We start from the raw sequence: 20,964 nt of genomic DNA, 5'->3' as shown, positions 1-20,964 counted from the left end.
GAACCTGCCTCCACCACACTTCAAGGCAGTGCATTCTATTAAGCTCCAATAGTTGTTTAGAAATGAAGACCGAAACCAAGACCAACTCCTTCAGACAGAGTTTTATTGCTTGTCATGAAACTCTCCACAGACAGCACTAGTCTCAGCTGTTATCCCTTTTATACAACCAATGTGTACTTAATTAAACAACCTAATAATTAGCAATTGAACTTCTTTTACTGTTTTCCTTCCCCAACCGATTCCCCTCTTTTTAAAAAGAAAGTAACCCTGAGTTTATAGAATCACACAAAAAAAAATAATGGTAATAACAAGCATCAATATATATTTTTCATTCGATAAATTGACCTTATTCCCCTCCTTTAAAAAGAAAACACATGTATATACATTTGTCCACACAAGAAGTATTTTTTCTTAAAGAAAAAGACATCCCTCTTTGAGGATCTCTAGTAACTTCTTGGAACCAGATGTGTTTTCCTGAAAATTGACAATGGAGTTTTTTTATGATTGTCATTAGACTTTTAAAACGAGTTTTTTTTTTATTGAATTCAAACTCCCCCATCTCCAGAGCATTACCCTGGGTTACCAGTCCAGTCACAATGCCACTACGCCACCACCTGCCCAAATTTTGTTAAGGTCCCAAATGAGACCCTCAAATTTGTTAGGACCAGCAACTTTTTGTTCTAAAGTTGACAAAATCAGAAATCCCGGTTACTAAGAGAATAAAGGCACAAGATCCCACAGTTTTAAACAAGAAGGAATTTTACTACACAACAGTTAACAAAGCAAACATTCAATACTCTAACTTACACGCTAACATACAGGATTATCATGAGGTAAACATGAATGTTTACTGTGGTCAAATACCACAAACTGCACATTAAATGGTAGAGACTAAAGCAGATTCCCTGAATTTCTCAGCAACTCACTCAGGTATCAGTTATCACTGTGAGTCATAAAAATTCTTTAAAAACTCTTGTTTTCCGCAAGAGGAATTTCAGCTCCTCTCCTTCAAAGAGCTAGTCTGATCCCCAGCTCAATTCCATCTGAGATCCACGGGTACAATCCTCACCCACATGGCACACTATTCCAAATCTCTCTCAAACCCACTCCCGGGTCCAGCCGCCTTGGGCTCTTTTGCAGCTGAGCTGACCGACTACCGAGACTGACCCCCCCCTCTCCAATGTGTCGGCCAAGCTACGCTCCAGCGTCTAAACACAAGAACAGTCCCAGCTCCTCAGCCAAGCTGCTGCCAAAATTGCTCCAGGGCTTCCCTGAGCCCCAGCTACACAGAGCGAATACAGATCCTGCACTTCCCCGAGTTCCAACTCTTAGCACAGAGCTAACAGCTCCCGGGGTATCTCTGAGCCCCGGTCCCCTCAGCAGAACAGAGCTAACAGCTCCCGGGGTATCTCTGAGCCCCGGCCCCCTCAGCAGAACAGAACTAATGAGCACTTCAGCAGCTTGGAGCCAACTCTCCTCTCCGACTGCTCATGGGGGCTTGTTTTTGTGCCGTACTCCGGTTCTGTGGTTGTTGTTTCTGCAGCCTATCCGCAGAGGTTGTCCTTGCACATGCACAGCCTGTTCCCCTTTTCCACCCTGTGCTTGTGCTGGAACTTCCTTGCACGTCGGGAATTGTAGCCCTGGGTCTCTGCCCGGAAAACCCATTAGCCGGACAAGACCAATTCCCATGATCTCTGAGGGCTCTCCACTCTAATTCATTGAGTCATATCAGAATTACCTCTTCCTATTTCCCTCATGTATTTATCTAGCTTCCCCTAAATGCAAGGATGTTATTAACCTCAATAACATCCCTGTGATGTTCGGTCAACAGTTTAATATCTGGTTGCAAGGTGAGGTTTGGTTAGTGTTGGCGAACGGAACACTCCCTGCTTTTGGGCACCCAGTGATCGACATTGAGTGCAGCAACAAGTTAGGCATTGTGTAAATCTTTTGCTCCTGCTGCAAGAATAGGATTTTGATTCTGAACTTAGAAACAGAAAGATTCATGGCACAGAAGGTGGCCATTCAACCCATAAGAAACATAAGAAATAGGAACAGGAGTAGACCATTCGGCCCCTCGAGCCTGCTCCGCCATTCAATAAGGTCATGGCTGATCTTCTTGTGTTTCAAATTCCACTTTCCCATCTACCCCTGATAAGGCTTGATTCCCTTACCTAACAAGAATCTACCTCTGCCTTAAAAATATTCAGTGACCCCGCCTTCTGAGTTCCAAAGTCTCACAATCCTCTGAGAAAAAATTTCTCCTCCTCTCTGTCCTAAAAGGGTGACCCCTAATTTTAAAACAGTGCCCCCTAGTTCTGGACTCACCCACAAGAGGAAACATCCTTTCCACGTCCACCTTGTCAATGCCGTTCAGGATCTTGTATACTTCAATTAAATCACCCCTCACTCTTCTAAACTCCAGTGGAAACAAGCCCAGTCTGTCCAACCTTTCCTCATAAGGTAACCCACTCATTCCAGGTATCAATCTAGTAAACCTCCTCTGAACCGCCTCCAATGCATTTACATCCTTCCTCAAATAAGGAGACCAGCTGCACACAGTATTCGAGATGCGATCTCACCAATGCCCTGCATAACCGAAGCATAACATCCTTACTTTTATGTTCAATTCCTTTCATAATAAAGGGTAGCATTCCATTAGCCACCTTAATTACTTGCCATATCTGCATACTAACTTTTTATGGCTCGTACCTAGATCCCTCTGCACCTCAGAATTATGCAGCCGTTCTCCATTTAAGTAATAGTCCCCTTTTTTTTCTTCCTGCCAAAGTGAACAACTTCACATTTTCCAACATTTAACTCCATTTGCCAGATCTTTGCCCACTCATTCAACCTATCTATATCCGTCTGCAACCTCATGTCCTCTTCACAACATACTTTCCTACCTATCTTTGTGTCATCTGCAAATTTAGCTACCATGCCATCACTCCCCTCATCTAAGTCATTGATGTAAATTGTAAAAAGTTGAGGCCCCAGCACAGACCCCACTCATCACCATCTTCCCCATCTGAAAAAGACTCATTTGTGCATACTCTGTTTTCTGCCAGCCAGCCAGCCAATCTTCTATCCAGGCTAATATGTTAACCCCTACTCCATGAGCTTTTATTTTCCACAATAGCCTTTGATGTGGCACCTTATCAAATACCTTATGGAAATCCAAGTACAGCACGTCTACAGGCTCCCCTTTATCCACAATGCATGTTCCTCCTTCAAGACTCCAATTAGTTAAATTGGTTAAACATGATTTCCCTTTCACAAAACCATGCTGACTCTTCCCGATTACCTTGTGTTTTTCTAAGTGCCCAGCTCTAACCTCTTTAATGATCTAATCTAACACCATCCCCACGTCGGACGTCAAGCTAACTGGCCTATAGTTTCCTGTTGTCTGCCTCCCTTCCTTCTTGAATAGAGGGGTTATATTTACTACTTTCCAGTCTGATGGAACCTTTCCAGAATCTAGTGAATTTTGGGAAATTAACACCAGCATATCTACTAACTCAGTAGCCACCTCTTTCAAGATCGTAAGATGCAGTCCATCTGGACCTGGAGACTTGCATGCAGCTCCATCAGTTTGCTCACTACCGCTTCCCTAGTGAGTTCAATTTCACCAAGTTTCTCTCTCCCTTTCACCTTCTGATTTATAGCTATTACTGGAATATTTTTTGTATCCACTATAGTGAATACAGAAGCAAAATATTTGTTCATTTCTTCCGCCATTTCCTTATTATCTACTACTAACTCCCCACTGTCACTCTAGAGAACCAACACTCACTTTACTTAGTCTTTTCCTTTTTAAATACCTGTAGAAACCATTGCTGTCCAGTTTTACATTGCTAGCTAGCTTCCTCTCGTACTCAAATTTAATTCTCCTGGTTAATCTTTTAGTCATTCTCTGCCGTTCTTTATATGCTGACCAATCATTTGTCCTGCCTCTCATAATTGTGGAGTTATATGCTTTTTCCTTAAGTTTGATGCTTTCCTTAACTTCTTTAGTTAACCACGGATGGTGGGTCCCCCCTTTAGAATTTTTCTTTATACTAGGAATGCTACTTATTCTGAATACTCTGAAATATCCCCTTAAATGTCTGCCACTGCTTCTCTATTAATATGTCCTCTAGCCTAATATCTCAGTTCACTTCAACTAGCTCAGCTTTCATGGCCACATAGTTTCCCTTATTTAAGTTTAAGATACTAATCTTAGACCCACTCTTCTTCCTTTGAAACTGGACGTAAAATATTGTGGTCGCTGCTACCTAGGGCTGCCTTTACTCTGAGGTCATTCATTAATCCTGTCGCATTACACAATAGCAGGTCTATTGTAACCTCTCTGGTTGGTTCCAGAACATGCTGCTCTAAGAAACTATCTCAAAAGCATTCTAAGAAATCCTCATCCAGGCTACTACTGCCAATCTGATTTTTCCAATTTATATGTAGATTAAAATCACCCATGATTATTGCCGTCCCTTTATCACAAGCACACAATATTTCCCCTTGAATACTTTGTCCTACACTGTGGCTACTGTTAGGGGGCCTGTAGAACACTCCCACTAATGACTTATTTCCCTTACTATTCCTCACCTCCACCCAAACCGATTCTACATCCTAACCTTGTTTGTGCTGGGCAAAGAGCTATCTAATCTAGTCCCACCTTCCAGCTCTTGATCTGTAGTCCTGTAGGTTACAATACTTCACATGCATGTCCGAGTGTTTTTTTTAAATGCAATGAGAGTCTCTGCCTCCCACACTTTCAGGCAGTGTGTTCCAGACACCACCATCCTCTAAATGAAAAAAATACTCCGACTCTCCTCTAATCCTTCCATCAATTACTTTAAATCTATGCCCCGGCTATTGACCCCTCTGCTAAGGGAAATAGATCCCCCCTATCCACTCAATCTAGGCCCCTCATAATTTTATACACCTCAATTAAATCTCCCCTCAGCCTCCTCTGCTCCAAAGGAAACAACCCCAGCCTATCCAATCTTTCTCAATTCTCCATTCCCAGGAACATTGTAAATCTCTTGTTTTTATTCATTCACGGGATGTGGGCATCGCTGGCTGGGCCAACGTTTATTGCCCATCCCTAATTGCCCTTGAGAAGGTGGTAGTGAGCTGCCTTCTTGAACTGCTGCGGTCCATGTGGTGTAGGTAAACCCAAAGTGCTGTTAGGAAGGGAGTTCCAGGATTTCGACCCAGTGACAGTGAAGGAACGGTGATATATTTCCAAGTCAGGATGGTGAGTGACTTGGAGGGAAACTTCCAGATGGTGGTGTTCCCATGTATCCGCTGCCCTTGTCCTTCTAGGTGGTAGCGGTTGTGGGTTTGGAAGGAGCTGTTTGGAAGGAGTTGCTGCAGTGCATCTTGTAGATGGTACACACTGCTGCCACTGTACGTCAGTCTTCTTGAGTGTTGATGTAGCTGCACTCATCCAGGCAAGTGGAGAGTATTCCATCACACTTCTGACCCGTGCCTTGGAGATGGTGTAACCCTTTCTACAGCGATCACATCCTTCCTGTAATGTGGTGATCAGAAACGTACACAGTTCGCTAGCTGTGGACCAACTAGTGTTTTATACAGTTCTGGTACAACCTCCCTGCTCTTATACCCCAGGCCTCGGCTAATGAAGGAAAGTACCCCATATGCCTTCTGAACAACTTTATCCACCTGCAGAGATGTGCGGACATGCACTCCAGGGTTCCTTTGTTCCTCTGCACCTCTCAATATCCTCCCATTTCTTTTGTATCCCTTTGCCTTTGTTTGACCTCCCCAAATGCATTACCTCACACTTCTTCAGATTGAATTCCATTTGCCACTTTTCTGCCCATCTGACCAGTCCATTGATATCTTCCTGCATTCTACAGATTTTTTTTCCTCACCAATTTTTGTATTTGCAAACTTCTTAATCAAGCACCCTACAGTTAAGTCCAAATCATTGTTAAATATATGTACCACAAATAGCAAGTTCCCCAGCGCTGAGGCCCATGGAACTTCACTGGAAACAGCCCTCTAGGTACCAAAACACCCACCAGCCTCATCCCTTTGCTTCCTGCCACTGAGTCAAATTTGCCACTTTCCTTGGATCCCATAGAACAATAGAACGTCTGCGGCACAGAAAGAGGCCACTCGGCCCATCGCGTCTGTGCTGGCCAAAAAACGAGCCCCCCAGCCTAACCCCACTTTCCAGCATTCGGACCGTAGCCCTGCAGGTTACAGCACAGGAGGTGCATATCCAGGCACCTTTTATATGAGTTGAGGGTATCAGCCTCTACTCCCCTTTCAGGCAGTGAGTTCCAGACCCCCCACAACCCTCTGGGTGAAAAACCTTTTCTTCGTCTCACCTCTAATCCTTCTACCAGTCACCATAAATTGATGCCCCTAGTCACTGATCATAAGCATTTAATTTACTAATCAGTGTGCCATGTGGGATTTTATCAAAAGCCTTGCTAAAAATCCATGTCGACTACATCAGACGTGCTGCCCTCACCAGCCTTCCTTGTTATTCCTCAAAAAATACAATCAAATTAGTCAGACATAACCTTCTCTTAACAAATCTATGCTAATGATTGATTAATCCATGTCTCTCTAAATGAAGGTTTATACTGTGCCTCAGAATTGTTTCCAATGCCTTTCCCACCGCCCAGGTTAGGCTGACTGGTCTGTAATTACTCCGTCTATCCCTTTCTAACAACGGTACAACGTTTGCAGTCCCCCAGCAGCACGTCTATAACTGCAGAGGAATGGAAAACAATGGTTAGAGTCTCCGCTATTTCTTCTGTTATGACCCCTTGGAGGCCTGGGATGCATTTCATGCAGGGTGCTGGTTTATTCACTTTCAAAGATTCTAAGCCCCTTGGTATTTCCTCCCTCACAATGTTTAATCTCTCATCCAATATTCCGCACTCTGCCTCCATAACTACAAGGTCTGCTTCATCCCTCTCACTGATGAAAACAAATACAAAGTATTCATTAAGGACCATTCCCACGACTTCTGCCTCCACACACAAGGTACATTTTTGGTCTCTAATTGGCCATTCTGTTTCCTTAGTTATCCTCTAGCTCTTTGTGTTTATAAAACAAATCCCACTTTGGGATTTCCTTGAGGATTTTTCATGCCCTCTCTGCTTTTGATTGCTTTTTAACTTCTCAGCATTACATTTACTAAACCTCTCCAGACTTGCTGCGGTGTTGAGCTCCTGGCATCTGTCGTAGACTTTTTTTTTTTGCCTTTTCACATCCAGTGGGGTCTGGATTTGCGAGTCCCGCCGTTCTTCTTGGTGGAATTATATTTGTTCTGAATCCTCTTTACCTCTTCCTTGAATGCTTTCCACTGCCCCAACACTGATTTACCTTCAAGTAGCTGTTTGCAGAAGAGAACTGGTTTGAAAAAAAAAATGATTTTATTGTTCTTTCAGCACCCCTGGTGGTGAGGGGTGGGGGAGGGGGGTGGGGTGGGGGTTCAACGTAAGGAAAACAAGACGTGGAGTGCAGAATTGCATTAACAGCTTTCCACTGTGTGTAGAATTGTATGGGTCTCATCAATGGAGTATTGTGGCTGTGACCCTTGTCGCATCGCTCTAGTGCTGCTTGTCCCTGCTCCTATTGCAGTACCCAGCAATCTCGATCCCCGTGTTTGAGCTTGTTTGAGCTGCATGGCTGTGATGCTGTTTAACATCATGGGCTATAGGGTCTGTATTCAAGTGAGCAACTCTCACTATCCAAAACTGCATTGGAGTCGGGCACTCAGCTCCTGAATAATAAAACTTTTATTTAATTTGTGTGCGCTTGAAGTTTATTAAACAGTGGATGAACACCTCTGATGCAGCACAGTCACAGATAACTGGTCTTGTGTAGATGTTGATAACTGGCTTGTGGTTTCACTGCATGTCTTCACCTCAGTGGCTGTCCATGACCTTGAAGAGAATAGAAATGCAACCAAAAAAACCTTGAGCTGAATTCTCCATTCTTTGCCATTTTGCAGGTTCCCAACCACCTGATCTGGCTCATCTTCTTCTATTGGTTCTTCCATTCCTCCATGAACGTTTTAGCTGAACTGATGATGTTTGGAGATCGCGAGTTCTACAGGGACTGGTGGTAAGAACTGGGCTCTGGAGTTATGAGATATTGCACTCTATATCCATCCTGGAAGATCTTTCTCTCAATATTCCGGTTGGGATGTGTTTGATTTCATTATCAACAGTACACTCAGGTTAGTCACCCATGAGGTTTCTGAGAGACCGACTGTCCGGAGTACACATATCGAAATTGAACTCCAATTGATCAGTCCCCTTGAACTGTTGATCTCTCTAACTCTCTTCCTAGTCCAATCCCTCCAGTGTCATTGTCTGTTGAAGCTAAGAGGTTCAAATTCCAGTAGTCTTTCGTTTCTCCTCCTCCCTTTCTGTTTTCTTTTTCCTGTATTTTTTTTCATCATTACACCAGGATATACGTTGACACTATTGTCTTCATCACAGGTAGTCATTGTTGGCACATTCTGGATGTTAAATTAGCCACCATGGGGATGTTGGGATTTCACCCTTGGTGACGAGTGACAATTTCCAAAGTCGCTGAGCCGAAGCTTTATGAATGCGACAGGCTTAAGTATCTTTGGCTAAATGCTGTCCCATGTCAGCAGAGCCAGGTTACTTTGCTAAACTGCTCCAGATCTCTCAGTCATGCACTTCCCAGCAGTGATTGTTGTGGCTGTAGCCTCTTACACCCCACTACCCACTGTTCTCCTCCCCCTGCCCCCCACCCCCAAAACGGTCCCCATCCAGGAGGGATGCTGAAGCTGATTTGTAGTGTTGCATTGCTTTTCCTCTTCACTTATGAGTTTGCTAAATACAGAAAAGGAATTGTCCTGCTCTCTGCAGCTCAGTACCTCACCTACCTGCTGATCACCTACCTGCTGAGTGGTGGATAGAACCCATGTTATTATTTTTTTTAAATTGCTTTGGCCAATTTCTCTTGACCGAGGTTGGAGGGAGAGGAGAAATGGATGGCGTGGTGTATCCTGGGAAGATAGTGGCAAGGTTGTCAATGCTGAAGTAAATGTATAACAATCTGTTTTTGCCCTAGGAATTCAGAGACTGTGACGTACTTTTGGAAGAACTGGAACATTCCCGTGCACAAGTGGTGCAGCAGGTGAGGACAGTTACATAGAAACTAGGAGCAGGAATAGGCCATTCGGCCCTTCGAGCCTGCTCCACCATTAATTATGGTCATGGCTGATCATCCAACTCAATAGCCTGCTCCTGCTTTCTCCCCATACCCTTTGATCCCTTTTGCCCCATGAGCTAAATCTAACTCCTTTTTGAAAACATACAATGTTTTGGTCTCAACTACTTTCTGTGGTAACGAATTCCACAGGTTCACCACTCTCTGGGTGAAGAAATTTCTCCTCATCTCAGTCCTAAATGGTCTACCCCATATCCTCAGACTGTGACCCCTGGTTCTGGACTCCCCCCACCATCGGGAACATCCTTCCTGCATCTACCCTGTCTAGTCCTGTTCGAATTTTATAGGTTTCTAACAGTTACTGCACCCAATAGCTTCTTTCTACACTCCCAAGTTTCTCTGGCCTCAGTGATATGAGTCAAACGTGTAGAAAGCCTTTCTGTGCCAACAGTTTCTGATCTGATAATATCCGTGTCAGTAGTGTCCTTAACATTGGTGAAAGAGAGAGCCCCAAGATGATTGGCAGAGGTATAAGGAACAGGAACACTGACAAAGGAGGAGAGATTAGGTGGGCTGGCCAAAAAGAGTTTACAGCACAGAAACAGGCCATCGGCCCAACAATCCACGCAGCTGTTTACGCTCCATACATGCAAGACTTGATAAGATTACAGAATATGAACAGTAGTTTACATAATTGAGATTTATATTACCCCGTTTATGCCTTGAGTTAAAGTCATGGTAACAAGTGCCTGCAACCCCCTATCCAAACCCTTGGCTGGCTCTCAGTGTCTCTCAAAGCCTTCTACACGTTCTGACTGTTTGGACCTGCTTTTTATACCCCTTCCTATAATACAAAAAAAAACCACAACATTTTGCTAGACTGATCATTGACACTGGCATCACCTTATTGTCCAATTATGGGGATAACATGTACACAAGCCTCCTGTTCCTCAGGATTCAAGCTAATAATTCCTCACATCAGTTGTTTCTCTCCTCCTGAAGCTGTTGTCAGTGCAGTGGCAATAGAAAGAGGCACCTTTTATACTATAGACATGTAGTGTCCTTGACAGGCTGATGACTCCGGGTAAAGGATCCTGTCTTTTATCAGGACCCCAGTCCTCCGCCTCCTCTTCTCTCATTTTAATTAAGATGCCTAGTCTACGTTCCCATGGGAATGTAGCTGCCTCTCCTTGTTGTCCTTTTCATTTTATTTCTGCTATTCTGTTAATTTAATTTGTTATACTTCCCATTATCTCTTTAAAGGGTCTCTCTTTTCATTCTACCCCCACTTTCCTAATGTTATCTGCACTTGCAAGACATAATGGTCTCTTGGGTTAATACAAAGGGAAAACAAAACATACCTATGGATATTCTTAAGATTACACGGTAGCAGTATTGTTACAGATCCATTTTATACTTGAACACTTATCCTTAGAAACCAGTAAATATACTGGAGGACCCCCCCACCACCTCCCCCAGTTACCCGAACACATTGTCGCATTGTCGACCTACATGATTTTTTTTAAAAATGTTCTTATTAGATTTGAGCGTGGTTCGGGGTGAAGCTGCAGACGGACTTGAAGGTGAAAAATCTTCAAATCTGAGGGATTTGGTGGCCCAGTGCGGGTCAGTGAGGATGGTGGGCAGGGGAAGAATCTGACAGGTGTGTGTCAGTGAGGATGGTGGGCAGGGGGGAATCTGACAGGTGTGGGTCAGTGAGGATGGTGGGCAGGGGGGGGAATCTGACAGGTGTGGGTCAGCGAGGATGGTGGGCAGGGGGGGAATCTGACAGGTGTGGGTCAGCGAGGATGGTGGGCAGGGGGGGAATCTGACAGGTGTGGGTCAGTGAGGATGGTGGGCAGGGGGGTGGAATCTGACAGGTGTGGGTCAGTGAGGATGGTGGGCAGTGGGGGGGAATCTGACAGGTGTGGGTCAGTGAGGATGGTGGGCAGGCGGGAATCTGACAGGTGTGGGTCAGTGAGGATGGTGGGCAGGGGGGAATCTGACAGGTGTGGGTCAGTGAGGATGGTGGGCAGGGGGCAATCTGACAGGTGTGGGTCAGTGAGGATGGTGGGCAGGGGGCAATCTGACAGGTGTGGGTCAGTGAGGATGGTGGGCAGGGCGGGAATCTGACAGGTGTGGGTCAGTGAGGATGGTGGGCAGGGGGGGAATCTGACAGGTGTGGGTCAGCGAGGATGGTGGGCTTGGTGTGGGTCAGGGAGGACGGGGGTGATGGGTGTGGGTCAGGGAGGACGGGGGTGATGGGTGTGGGTCAGTGAGGACGGGGGGGTGATGGGTGTGGGTCAGTGAGGACGGGGGTGATGGGTGTGGGTCAGTGAGGACGGGGGTGATGGGTGTGGGTCAGTGAGGACGGGGGGGTGATGGGTGTGGGTCAGTGAGGACGGGGGGGTGATGGGTGTGGGTCAGTGAGGACGGGGGTGATGGGTGTGGGTCAGGGAGGACGGGGGTGATGGGTGTGGGTCAGTGAGGACGGGGGTGATGGGTGTGGGTCAGTGAGGACGGGGGTGATGGGTGTGGGTCAGTGAGGACGGGGGTGATGGGTGTGGGTCAGTGAGGACGGGGGTGATGGGTGTGGGTCAGTGAGGACGGGGGGGTGATGGGTGTGGGTCAGTGAGGACGGGGGGGTGATGGGTGTGGGTCAGGGAGGACGGGGGTGATGGGTGTGGGTCAGGGAGGACGGGGGGGGTGATGGGTGTGGGTCAGTGAGGATGGGGGTGATGGGTGTGGGTCAGTGAGGACGGGGGTGATGGGTGTGGGTCAGGGAGGACGGGGGGTGATGGGTGTGGGTCAGTGAGGACGGGGGTGATGGGTGTGGGTCAGGGAGGACGGGGTTGATGGGTGTGGGTCAGGGAGGACGGGGGTGATGGGTGTGGGTCAGTGAGGACGGGGTTGATGGGTGTGGGTCAGTGAGGACGGGGTTGATGGGTGTGGGTCAGGGAGGACGGGGGTGATGGGTGTGGGTCAGTGAGGACGGGGTTGATGGGTGTGGGTCAGTGAGGACGGGGGGGTGATGGGTGTGGGTCAGGGAGGACGGGGGTGATGGGTGTGGGTCAGGGAGGACGGGGGGGGTGATGGGTGTGGGTCAGTGAGGATGGGGGGGTGATGGGTGTGGGTCAGTGAGGACGGGGGTGATGGGTGTGGGTCAGTGAGGACGGGGGTGATGGGTGTGGGTCAGGGAGGACGGGGGGTGATGGGTGTGGGTCAGTGAGGACGGGGGTGATGGGTGTGGGTCAGGGAGGACGGGTTTGATGGGTGTGGGTCAGGGAGGACGGGGGTGATGGGTGTGGGTCAGTGAGGACGGGGTTGATGGGTGTGGGTCAGTGAGGACGGGGGTGATGGGTGTGGGTCAGTGAGGACGGGGGGTGGTGATGGGTGTGGGTCAGTGAGGACGGGGGGTGGTGATGGGTGTGGGTCAGTGAGGACGGAGGGGTAATGGGTGTGGGTCAGGGAGGACGGGGGTGATGGGTGTGGGTCAGTGAGGACGGGGGTGATGGGTGTGGGTCAGTGAGGACGGGGGGGAGGTGATGGGTGTGGGTCAGTGAGGACGGGGGTGATGGGTGTGGGTCAGTGAGGACGGGGGTGATGGGTGTGGGTCAGTGAGGACGGGGGTAATGGGTGTGGGTCAGGGAGGACGGGGGTGATGAGTGTGGGTCAGTGAGGACAGGGGTGATGGGTGTGGGTCAGTGAGGACGGGGGTGATGGGTGTGGGTCAGTGAGGACGGGGGTAATGGGTGTGGGTCAGGGAGGACGGGGGTGATGAGTGTGGGTCAGTGAGGACAGGGGTGATGGGTGTGGGTCAGGGAGGACGGGGGTGATGGGTCAAAGACTTGTTTGTGTGTTGGTTGGGGAAGAATGTTGATGAAGTAAGCCTGTTAAATATCTTTCTGTTTTGTGTGCAGACATTTCTATAAGCCCATGTTGAAGAGAGGAGTGGACAAGAGAATGGCCCAGACGGCTGTTTTTTTCGCATCAGCTTTCCTTCATGAGGTCAGCATGTGGGGTTTTTGAGTTTCCTTTTCTGCTGAGATTATTAATGGTGCTTGTCAGCATTGCGCCTCTGCACTGCTCCATTTCCCCTGCTGACTGCCTGCCCCCCTCCCCCAGCCTTCACATGCAATATCACTTGTAGCTCCTGCCTTCAGTTCAGTGGCACTTATTGTGCACTTAACCCTCTGCATCGTCCATCATCTGCCAATGCAACCTTGCTGCTGTTACATCATTTTTTAATTTATCCTTTCATGGGATGTGAGCGTCAGAGGTGAGGCCAGCATTTGTTGCCCATCCCTGTTTGACCTTGGGAAGGTGGTGATGAGCTGCCGGCTTGAACCGCTGCAGTCCCCGTGGTGTATTTATTAATACACTTTCACAACATGGGAAGGGAGAAGACTTATCTCTTTTGGAGATTGTCAAGATAAACAGATGAACACCAAATGCTGGAAATCTCAACCAAAGCAAATTGCTGGAAATGGCATCATGTGCGTTAGCAGTGGAAACAGGAGTGAGGGCATCATGTTCCTTCCATCAAAACACCATCAGGACACGGCAAAGTACTTTTACAACCAGAGAAGTACATTTTGAAATATAGTCAGATGCACTGTTGGAGAACATGACAACCAATTTTGCATCAGTTTTCACTGTAGAGGATACAAGTAACATCCCAGAAGCAGCAATAAACCAGGAAATGGAAGTGGGGGAGGAAGTCAGGAAAATTACAGTCACCAGAGAAGTGGCACTGACTAGATTGCTGGAGCTGTGGGCTGACAAGAGCCTGGGTCCTGATGAACTTCATCCAAGGGTCTTAAAAGAAGTGTCTAGTGAGATAGTTGATGCATTGGTTTTAATTTTCCAAAACTCCCTAGATTCAGGGAAGGTCCCATTAGATTGGAAGATAACAAATGTAACTCCTTTATTCAAAAAGGGAGGGAGACAGAAAGCAGGAAACTACAGGCCAGTTAGCCTAACATCTGTCATAGGGAAAATGTTAGAAGCTATTATTAAAGAAGTTGTAGCAGGGCACTTGGATAAGCTCAAGGTCATCAGGCAGAGTCAACATGGTTTTGCGAAAGGGAAATTGTGTTTATCCAACTTATTGGAGTTCTTTGAGGAAGTAACATGTGCTGTGAATAAAGGGGAACTGGTGGATGTACTGTGCTTAGATTTCCAGAAGGCATTTGATAAGGTGCCACATCAAAGGTTATTGTAGAAAATAGAAGCTCATGGTATAGGGGGTAACATATTGGCATGGATAGAAGAGTGGCTGGCTAACAGGAAGCAGAGAGTAGGCATAAATGGGTCTTTTTCAGGTTGGCCACAGGGATCAGTGCTGGGACCTCAACTGTTTACAATTTATATAAATGACTTGGATGGATGGGATGGTTGCCAAATTTGCTGATGACACAAAGATAAGTAGGAAAGTAAGTTGTGAAGAGGACATGAGGCTACAAAAAGATATAGATATGTTAAGCAAGTGAGCAAAGATCTAGCAAACGGTGTATAATGTGGGAAAAAGTGAAATTGTCTATTTTGGCAGGAAGAATAAAAGAAGCATATTATCTAAATGGTCAGAGCTCTGAGATGCAGAGGGACCTGGGTGTCCTAGTGCATGAATCGCAAACGGCCAGTGTGGAAGTACAGCAAGTAATTAGGAAAACTAATAGAATGTTATCATTTATTGCGAGGGGAATTGAATTCAATAGTAGGGATAAAAGCAAAATACTGCGGATGCTGGAAATCTGAAACAAAAACAAAAATAGCTGGAAAAACTCAGCAGGTCTGACAGCATCTGCGGAGAGGAACACAGTTAACGTTTCGAGTCCGTTGTGAAGAGTCATACGGACTCGAGACCTCAAAAGTAGGGATGTTATGTTCAGTTATACAGAGCACTGGTGAGACCACATCTGGAGTACTGTGTACAGTACTGGTCACCTTATTTAAGGAAGGATGTAAATGCATTGGCAGCAGTTCAGGGAAGGTTTACCAGACTAATATCTGGAATGGGTGGGCTGTCTTATGAGGAAAGGTTGGACAGGCTAGGCTTGTATCTGCTGGAGTTTGGAAGAGTGAGAGGCGACTTAATTGAAACATATGAGATCCTGAGGGTGGATGTGGAGAGGATGTTCCCTCTTGTGGTAAAATCTAGAACTAAAGGTCACTGTTTAAAAATAAGGGATTGCCCATTTAAAACAGAGATGAGGCCAAATTTTTTCTGAGGGTTGTAAGCCTTTGGAACTCTCTTCCTGAAAAGGTGGTGGAAGCAGAGTCTTTGAATATTTTTAACGGAGAAGTGGATAGATTCTTGGTAAGCAAGGCGGGGGTGGCGGGGGGGGGAGGTGATAGGTTATCGGGGGCGGGGTAGATGGGATGCGGATTTCGGGTTACTATCAGATCAGCCATGATCTTATTAAATGGTGGAGCAGGTTTGAGGGGCTGATTGGCCTCCTCCTGCTCCTTGTTTGTATGTTCGTACAGCAACCTCCGACAAACACCAAATTAATAATGAGTTGACCAGTTTGTGTTAAGAACAGAAGGAGCAGAAAATGCTCGGGCAGCATCTTTGGAGAGAGAAACGGGCGGACGGAGGTGGTGTAGTGGTATTGCCACTGGACTGGTGATCCAGAGACTCAGGGTAATGCTCTGAGGATGGCAGATGGTGGGATTTAAATTCATTAAAAATCTGGAATTAAAAGTCTAAATGATGACCATGAAACCATTGTCGATTGTCGTAAAAACCCATCTAGTTCACTCATGTCCTTTAGGGAAGGAAATCTGCCATCTTCACCTGGTCTGACCTACATGTGACTCCAGACCCACAGCCATGTGGTTGACTCTCAAATACCCTCTGAACAAGGGCAATTAGGGATGGGCAATAAACCCTGGCCTAGCCAGTGACACCCACATCCCATGAACAAATGAAAAAAAACAAGAGTTAACTGACCTGCTGAGAGTTTCCAGCATTTTCTGTTTTTATTTCAGATTTCTGGTCTCTGCTGTAATCTGTTTGTGATGTTGGTTGAGGGATAAATATTATCCAGGACACTTTATTCTCTCTTGTTCGGCCGACGCAGACACAATTGGCTGAATAGCCTCTTCCTGTGCTGTAACTTTTCTATGGTTCTAGATCCCCTAACTCTTCAAAATTGTGTCATGGGAGTCCTTACACCCATTTAAGGGGGTAGACACTGCCTCGGTTTCATGTCTCATCTAAGGAAAGGAACGTGAAAGGTGGCAGTACTCCCACAGTAAGGCATTGGGGAGGTCAGCATGGATTACACACTCACGTTCTGGAGTAGTGCTTGAACCCACAACCTTATGACTTGGGTGAGATTGCCACCAACTGAGCCATGGCTGACATGTAACGAGTTGCATCTCTACTTCAGTGTTATGATTTCCAGGTAGTGTTTCAACTGTCTCTCTACCTCAAGTCCTAAATGGCTGTCTTATTTCCCCAGTACTTGGTCAGTATACCTCTGAAGATGTTCCGTCTGTGGGCGTTCATGGGGATGATGGCTCAGGTGAGTAACTAACAGCATCAATACGGTTTGATTCTGGGGTTTTTGGTGGTGGGAGATGGATTTGGAGAAACCAGAAGTCCATCCTGTTCCACTCCTAGTCCTCCCTGTGGTGCTGGGCAAGATGGAGAGGCTGCACTGGGCCTTGGATTGTTTGGGAGCAGGTCAGCACGATTTGGTAACATTCCTTGAAGAACAAAGGGATGCATCCTCTTGTCTTGGCAATTGGTGATTTCTTTAAGTAGTAACGAAGCTGAAACTCTGAACTTCACAGTTATTGCACAAGAACAGGAGAGAAGGATGCAAACAAGCCATCTGACAGACTGAAGTGAATTTTCCTCCCTCTCCCTGACCCAGTATCATCCCCATGCTCTCAGAAGTAAAACTGCTGCAGCCATGAATGGTTTTAAAAACAAGCAACAGCATAAACTGGCAGTGATCGCAGCCGCTTAAAAATAAATCTCTGACCAGCTCCACTGCAGGTTCTTTCCCACCCGCCCTCTATAGACCAGTCTAAAGACGTGATTTTAAGCTTAACAAATGTGACTGTCCAAAATATTTGGCTTCATTCATGATCCACTGAATTGGAGAGGCAAATTTAGCCATCTGGTTAAGGGGTACATGATCTGAAACCCAGCTTAGTGCAGACTTGTGTACGTTTTTCAGGCTGGTTCATTGTTGCTAATGTCCCTCGGTTATGTATATTGGGGCGGGGGGAGGGGGCGCGAGAGTGATGGCAGAGAGAGGGAGGGTGAAGTACAGGGGGGCGTTAAAAAGATATTGAGTCACTTTACCCTTTTTTTCACTTCCAGGTTCCGCTGGCTTGGTTAGTTGGGAGGTTTCTGAGTGGGAATTACAGCAATGCAGCAGTGTGGTTGTCCCTGATCATTGGGCAGCCGATTGCAGTGCTGATGTACGTGCACGATTATTATATCCTGAACTATGAGGGACCTCAGTGATTGCAGGAAACCCACAACAACCACAGGACCGAGTAGCTGTACAAAGGACTACGATGATGCCTTCCTCGTTTATTTTTATAATTGCTGGAAATTTCTTGGGAGAGGAATTATTTCTTTTTGTTTTGATGAGGTGGAGGAAATGTTTGTGGAACACAAGCGCGCCATCGCTTTAATTATTCCATTTGCAGCCGGTACACTCACATGTGCATGAACTCAGCTCCCACTGAGCAGTGGGAGATATGGGACCTCAGTCACTGAATATTGCAAATGGAGCCCAGAGGGCTGAAACTGATGAATGGATGATAGGGAGGGTTGGGGAAGGGTGTGGGGAAGGGGGTTGCGGGATGGAGTAGAATGAGGTTGATAGTAGAATTTCAACTCGCAGCAAGCCAGCCACTGAGATGAGGAGCGTGACTTGTGCCATCCATAAAAGGCGCGAGCGTAACTGTCCATCGGAGGAAAGTGGGGTTTTGTCCGTCTGCAGCGTTTGATCCTCAAACAAGGCAAACGACCCCGTTGAATGTAATATTTAATTCCCCTCTTCTCCCTCCCTCCCCCATCCTCCTCGTTCAGAAGTAGGAGATTAAATCACGGAGTTGGCTGTTGTTTTTCTCTGTTAAATCACATCGCTGCTGCTGGGCGTTTTGTTTGATGAGATGTCTGAAGGTATTAAGGTTGAACTCCTTTGGCTAGAGATGGTGTATGTTGCTGAGCCAGTGAGAGAGGGTATAGAGGACCTTAGAGAAAAACATTTTTTTTTTTCACCTTCACGAAGTTTGAATTTCTTGGTTTCTGCCCCTTTGGAAAGCTGGTGTGCTTGACCCTCTACCCCGTGTCCTGAAAGGAGTATTCCTGGTGACAGGTTCGATTTGAGATAGCTGTGTTCAGGAATGTGTTCCCAAGAGTTAATAAGCCCAATGTCGAATTTCTCCAGTTTCTTTTTGATTGAAGTCAGCCCTCTGGATAACCTGCCCCCATGCGATTGGGTGTGGAACATTTATCCAAAAATAAAATGTCTGCTGACCGCTGAGTTAACGCAGGTGAGGTTCCTTCCTTGCCTCCCCAACTTTACATCCCCCACTGCCCTGAATGGATAAACTACCCATTTGTTTGGGAGGAGTGGGGGAGGGGTGATGTAAACTATGTTGCAAAGGACTGTGCTGTTCCCCTTTGAGTTAAAGCTTTCAGGGCTGATACAGGGAACAGATGCAGTTCACAGAGATGTCTGTACTGCTGCTGACACGGGGCTTGGTGCAGGTGAAGGGACTATCGGATGGGGCAGCCTGGGTGGAAACGGTGACTTGTCGACACGACTGTCCAGCTTGTAGGACCTCTCTCTCCGTCCGGTTCCACTGTTTTTGCAGGGTGGTCAACAAGATGATAACCTGATTGGGAAACAGCCATATTTTAACCCACTCAGCAAAGCTGAATAAAATGTGTTCCACAGAAACACTTCAGGGATGTATTAGTGATGTCTCTGCTTATTGGGTGGGGTGGGGTGGAGGAGTCATTTATATTTTTATTAATATTTTTCTCTGAAGCCAATCTTGTTTTAGCCCCTTGTGACAGAATTTGCTGTTTTACACCTCATTTGCACAACCACACAATGTATTTGGTAAGAAGTTGTATAAACCTGGTGTCGTCATCCGCTTGCCGTTGACGCTGAGAATGAGACTGCAGCCTGTATGGGTACAGGCTGGGATAGAAGGGGCTCTCAACGCCAGTTTTGTCCCAGTTGAAATTCAGCGGTGAGATGTACAAAGCTTTTTTTTTTTAACCCTTGGTCTTGGAGAGGCTTTCATTTCCCCTCGTGCCAAACAAAATGGTAGTGTGCTAACATTAAATAGTGCAAAAAGGAATTTAATTCAAACTCGTCAACTGGAGCGGGTGCTCTCTGAGGGAGGGCTATTATTATAAGCCTACAGGTGAATTAATGAATTAATTGCGTGCAGAATTCAGAAGTGATTCAAAACTTGTGCGAGAGCTGAATTCTGAAACTTTACCTGAGCCGGGTCACCAGCAATCCGTTTACACCAAGGGGCTGCCACCCAGCAACTTTTCACATACACTTCCCCAGTGGACAAGGCTCCCAAACCTTAAACATCAAGGTATGGAGGAGAGGATATTTAAACATCAAGGTATGGAGGAGAGGATATTTAAACACCAAGGTATGGAGGAGAGGATATTTAAACATCAAGGTATGGAGGAGAGGATATTTAAACATCAAGGTATGGAGGAGAGGATATTTAAACACCAAGGTATGGAGGAGAGGATATTTAAACATCAAGACACGAGGCAGAGGGAAGAGAGTTCATCTCACCTTCAGAAAATAACAGTAATTTCTGATTATGATGATAACTTAAGGACATCCCTTTGCCATCGAACACAAGGCATTTGATGTGAAGTTAGGAATTAGCTTTTATTCATAGCAAACTTTTGTCCATCCGATTTATAAAGGGTGGGTGGGGAGGGAGGAGGGGCGGAAACAAGTTATATTTCTATAAGTGTATCTATTTTTTTTAAAGGCACACGTTAGTGCCCCTGTTCTCATCCGCTCCACATGAGTGTCTCCACCCCTTGTACCCTGCTTTCATGCAGCCTGCCCACCTGTGACAAGGCTGAACTCTCCAATATAACCAGCGAGGCCACTGAATGATCTGTATCGGGGCGGGGGGGGGGGGGATTTTACAGAATGGCCACGCAGGAAGGAGTCTTGGCCTGGCAGCTCTTCATGTAGTCTTGTTAATACGGTTTAAAAAAAAATAAAAACTTGAATGGGTGAGTACTTAAAATTATAAAATACTCCACCGCTCTGTATAATTCCCTGCAAGAGCTACACTCCAATTATCCATTTCCAGTCACCCACCATGTGTGTACACACAGTGGATGTAAGTTTCACCATGTTACAATATTCTTAAGTGTTGGAGAAGGTGGGTCATTAGAAAACCTAATTCTTTCAAATGCTTTTGTGCCTTAAGGGGGCTAAAACCAGACTGAAGGAGAGACAATCCTCTCCAGCTTCTTATTTTTCACCAAGTGCCTGACTGATTTTGTAACTTTTTGTAAATCTGTTTCCTGTTTTTTTTACTGCAAGTTAAGAAAACTGCATCAGCAATGTAATCTCTGGAGTATTATCTGTTCAGACAGATATGTCCAACTTTCAGTCTCTAATGTGTTCCCCAAGTGGGTCAGTAATCATCTGTCGAAATGTTAAATATCAAATGAGTGTGGAGAAGAGGGGCTCGTTTATTAAAAATGGGGAGCGAGTTGTGGGGATGGGGTCA

The 20,964-nt window shown here is 46.3% G+C and overlaps 1 protein-coding gene and 1 long non-coding RNA gene across 2 annotated transcripts in view; both read left to right on the top strand.

The window, feature by feature from the left end:
* The window catches only part of LOC144675088 (diacylglycerol O-acyltransferase 1-like), a 108,517-nt gene extending 90,517 nt beyond the window's left edge, over positions 1–18,000 (top strand). The window contains exons 13-17 of the mRNA XM_078536117.1: positions 7,997–8,109; positions 9,094–9,159; positions 13,113–13,200; positions 16,662–16,724; positions 17,534–18,000. Coding sequence (XP_078392243.1) covers positions 7,997–8,109; positions 9,094–9,159; positions 13,113–13,200; positions 16,662–16,724; positions 17,534–17,680 — 477 coding nt within the window. The 3' untranslated portion in view covers positions 17,681–18,000. The remainder of the gene's footprint in view (positions 1–7,996; positions 8,110–9,093; positions 9,160–13,112; positions 13,201–16,661; positions 16,725–17,533) is intronic.
* Positions 18,001–19,378: 1,378 nt separating this feature from the next.
* Positions 19,379–20,198, top strand: LOC144675077 (uncharacterized). Its single transcript, XR_013574753.1, has 2 exons — positions 19,379–19,818; positions 19,969–20,198. It is a non-coding gene; the product is annotated as an uncharacterized LOC144675077 (long non-coding RNA).
* The last annotated feature ends 766 nt before the right edge of the window (positions 20,199–20,964 follow it).

The sequence above is a fragment of the Cetorhinus maximus genome, chromosome 3 (genome assembly GCF_964194155.1).
Source record: "Cetorhinus maximus chromosome 3, sCetMax3.hap1.1, whole genome shotgun sequence".
NCBI lineage: Eukaryota > Metazoa > Chordata > Chondrichthyes > Lamniformes > Cetorhinidae > Cetorhinus > Cetorhinus maximus.
This window is presented reverse-complemented; position numbering and strand designations above follow the sequence as displayed.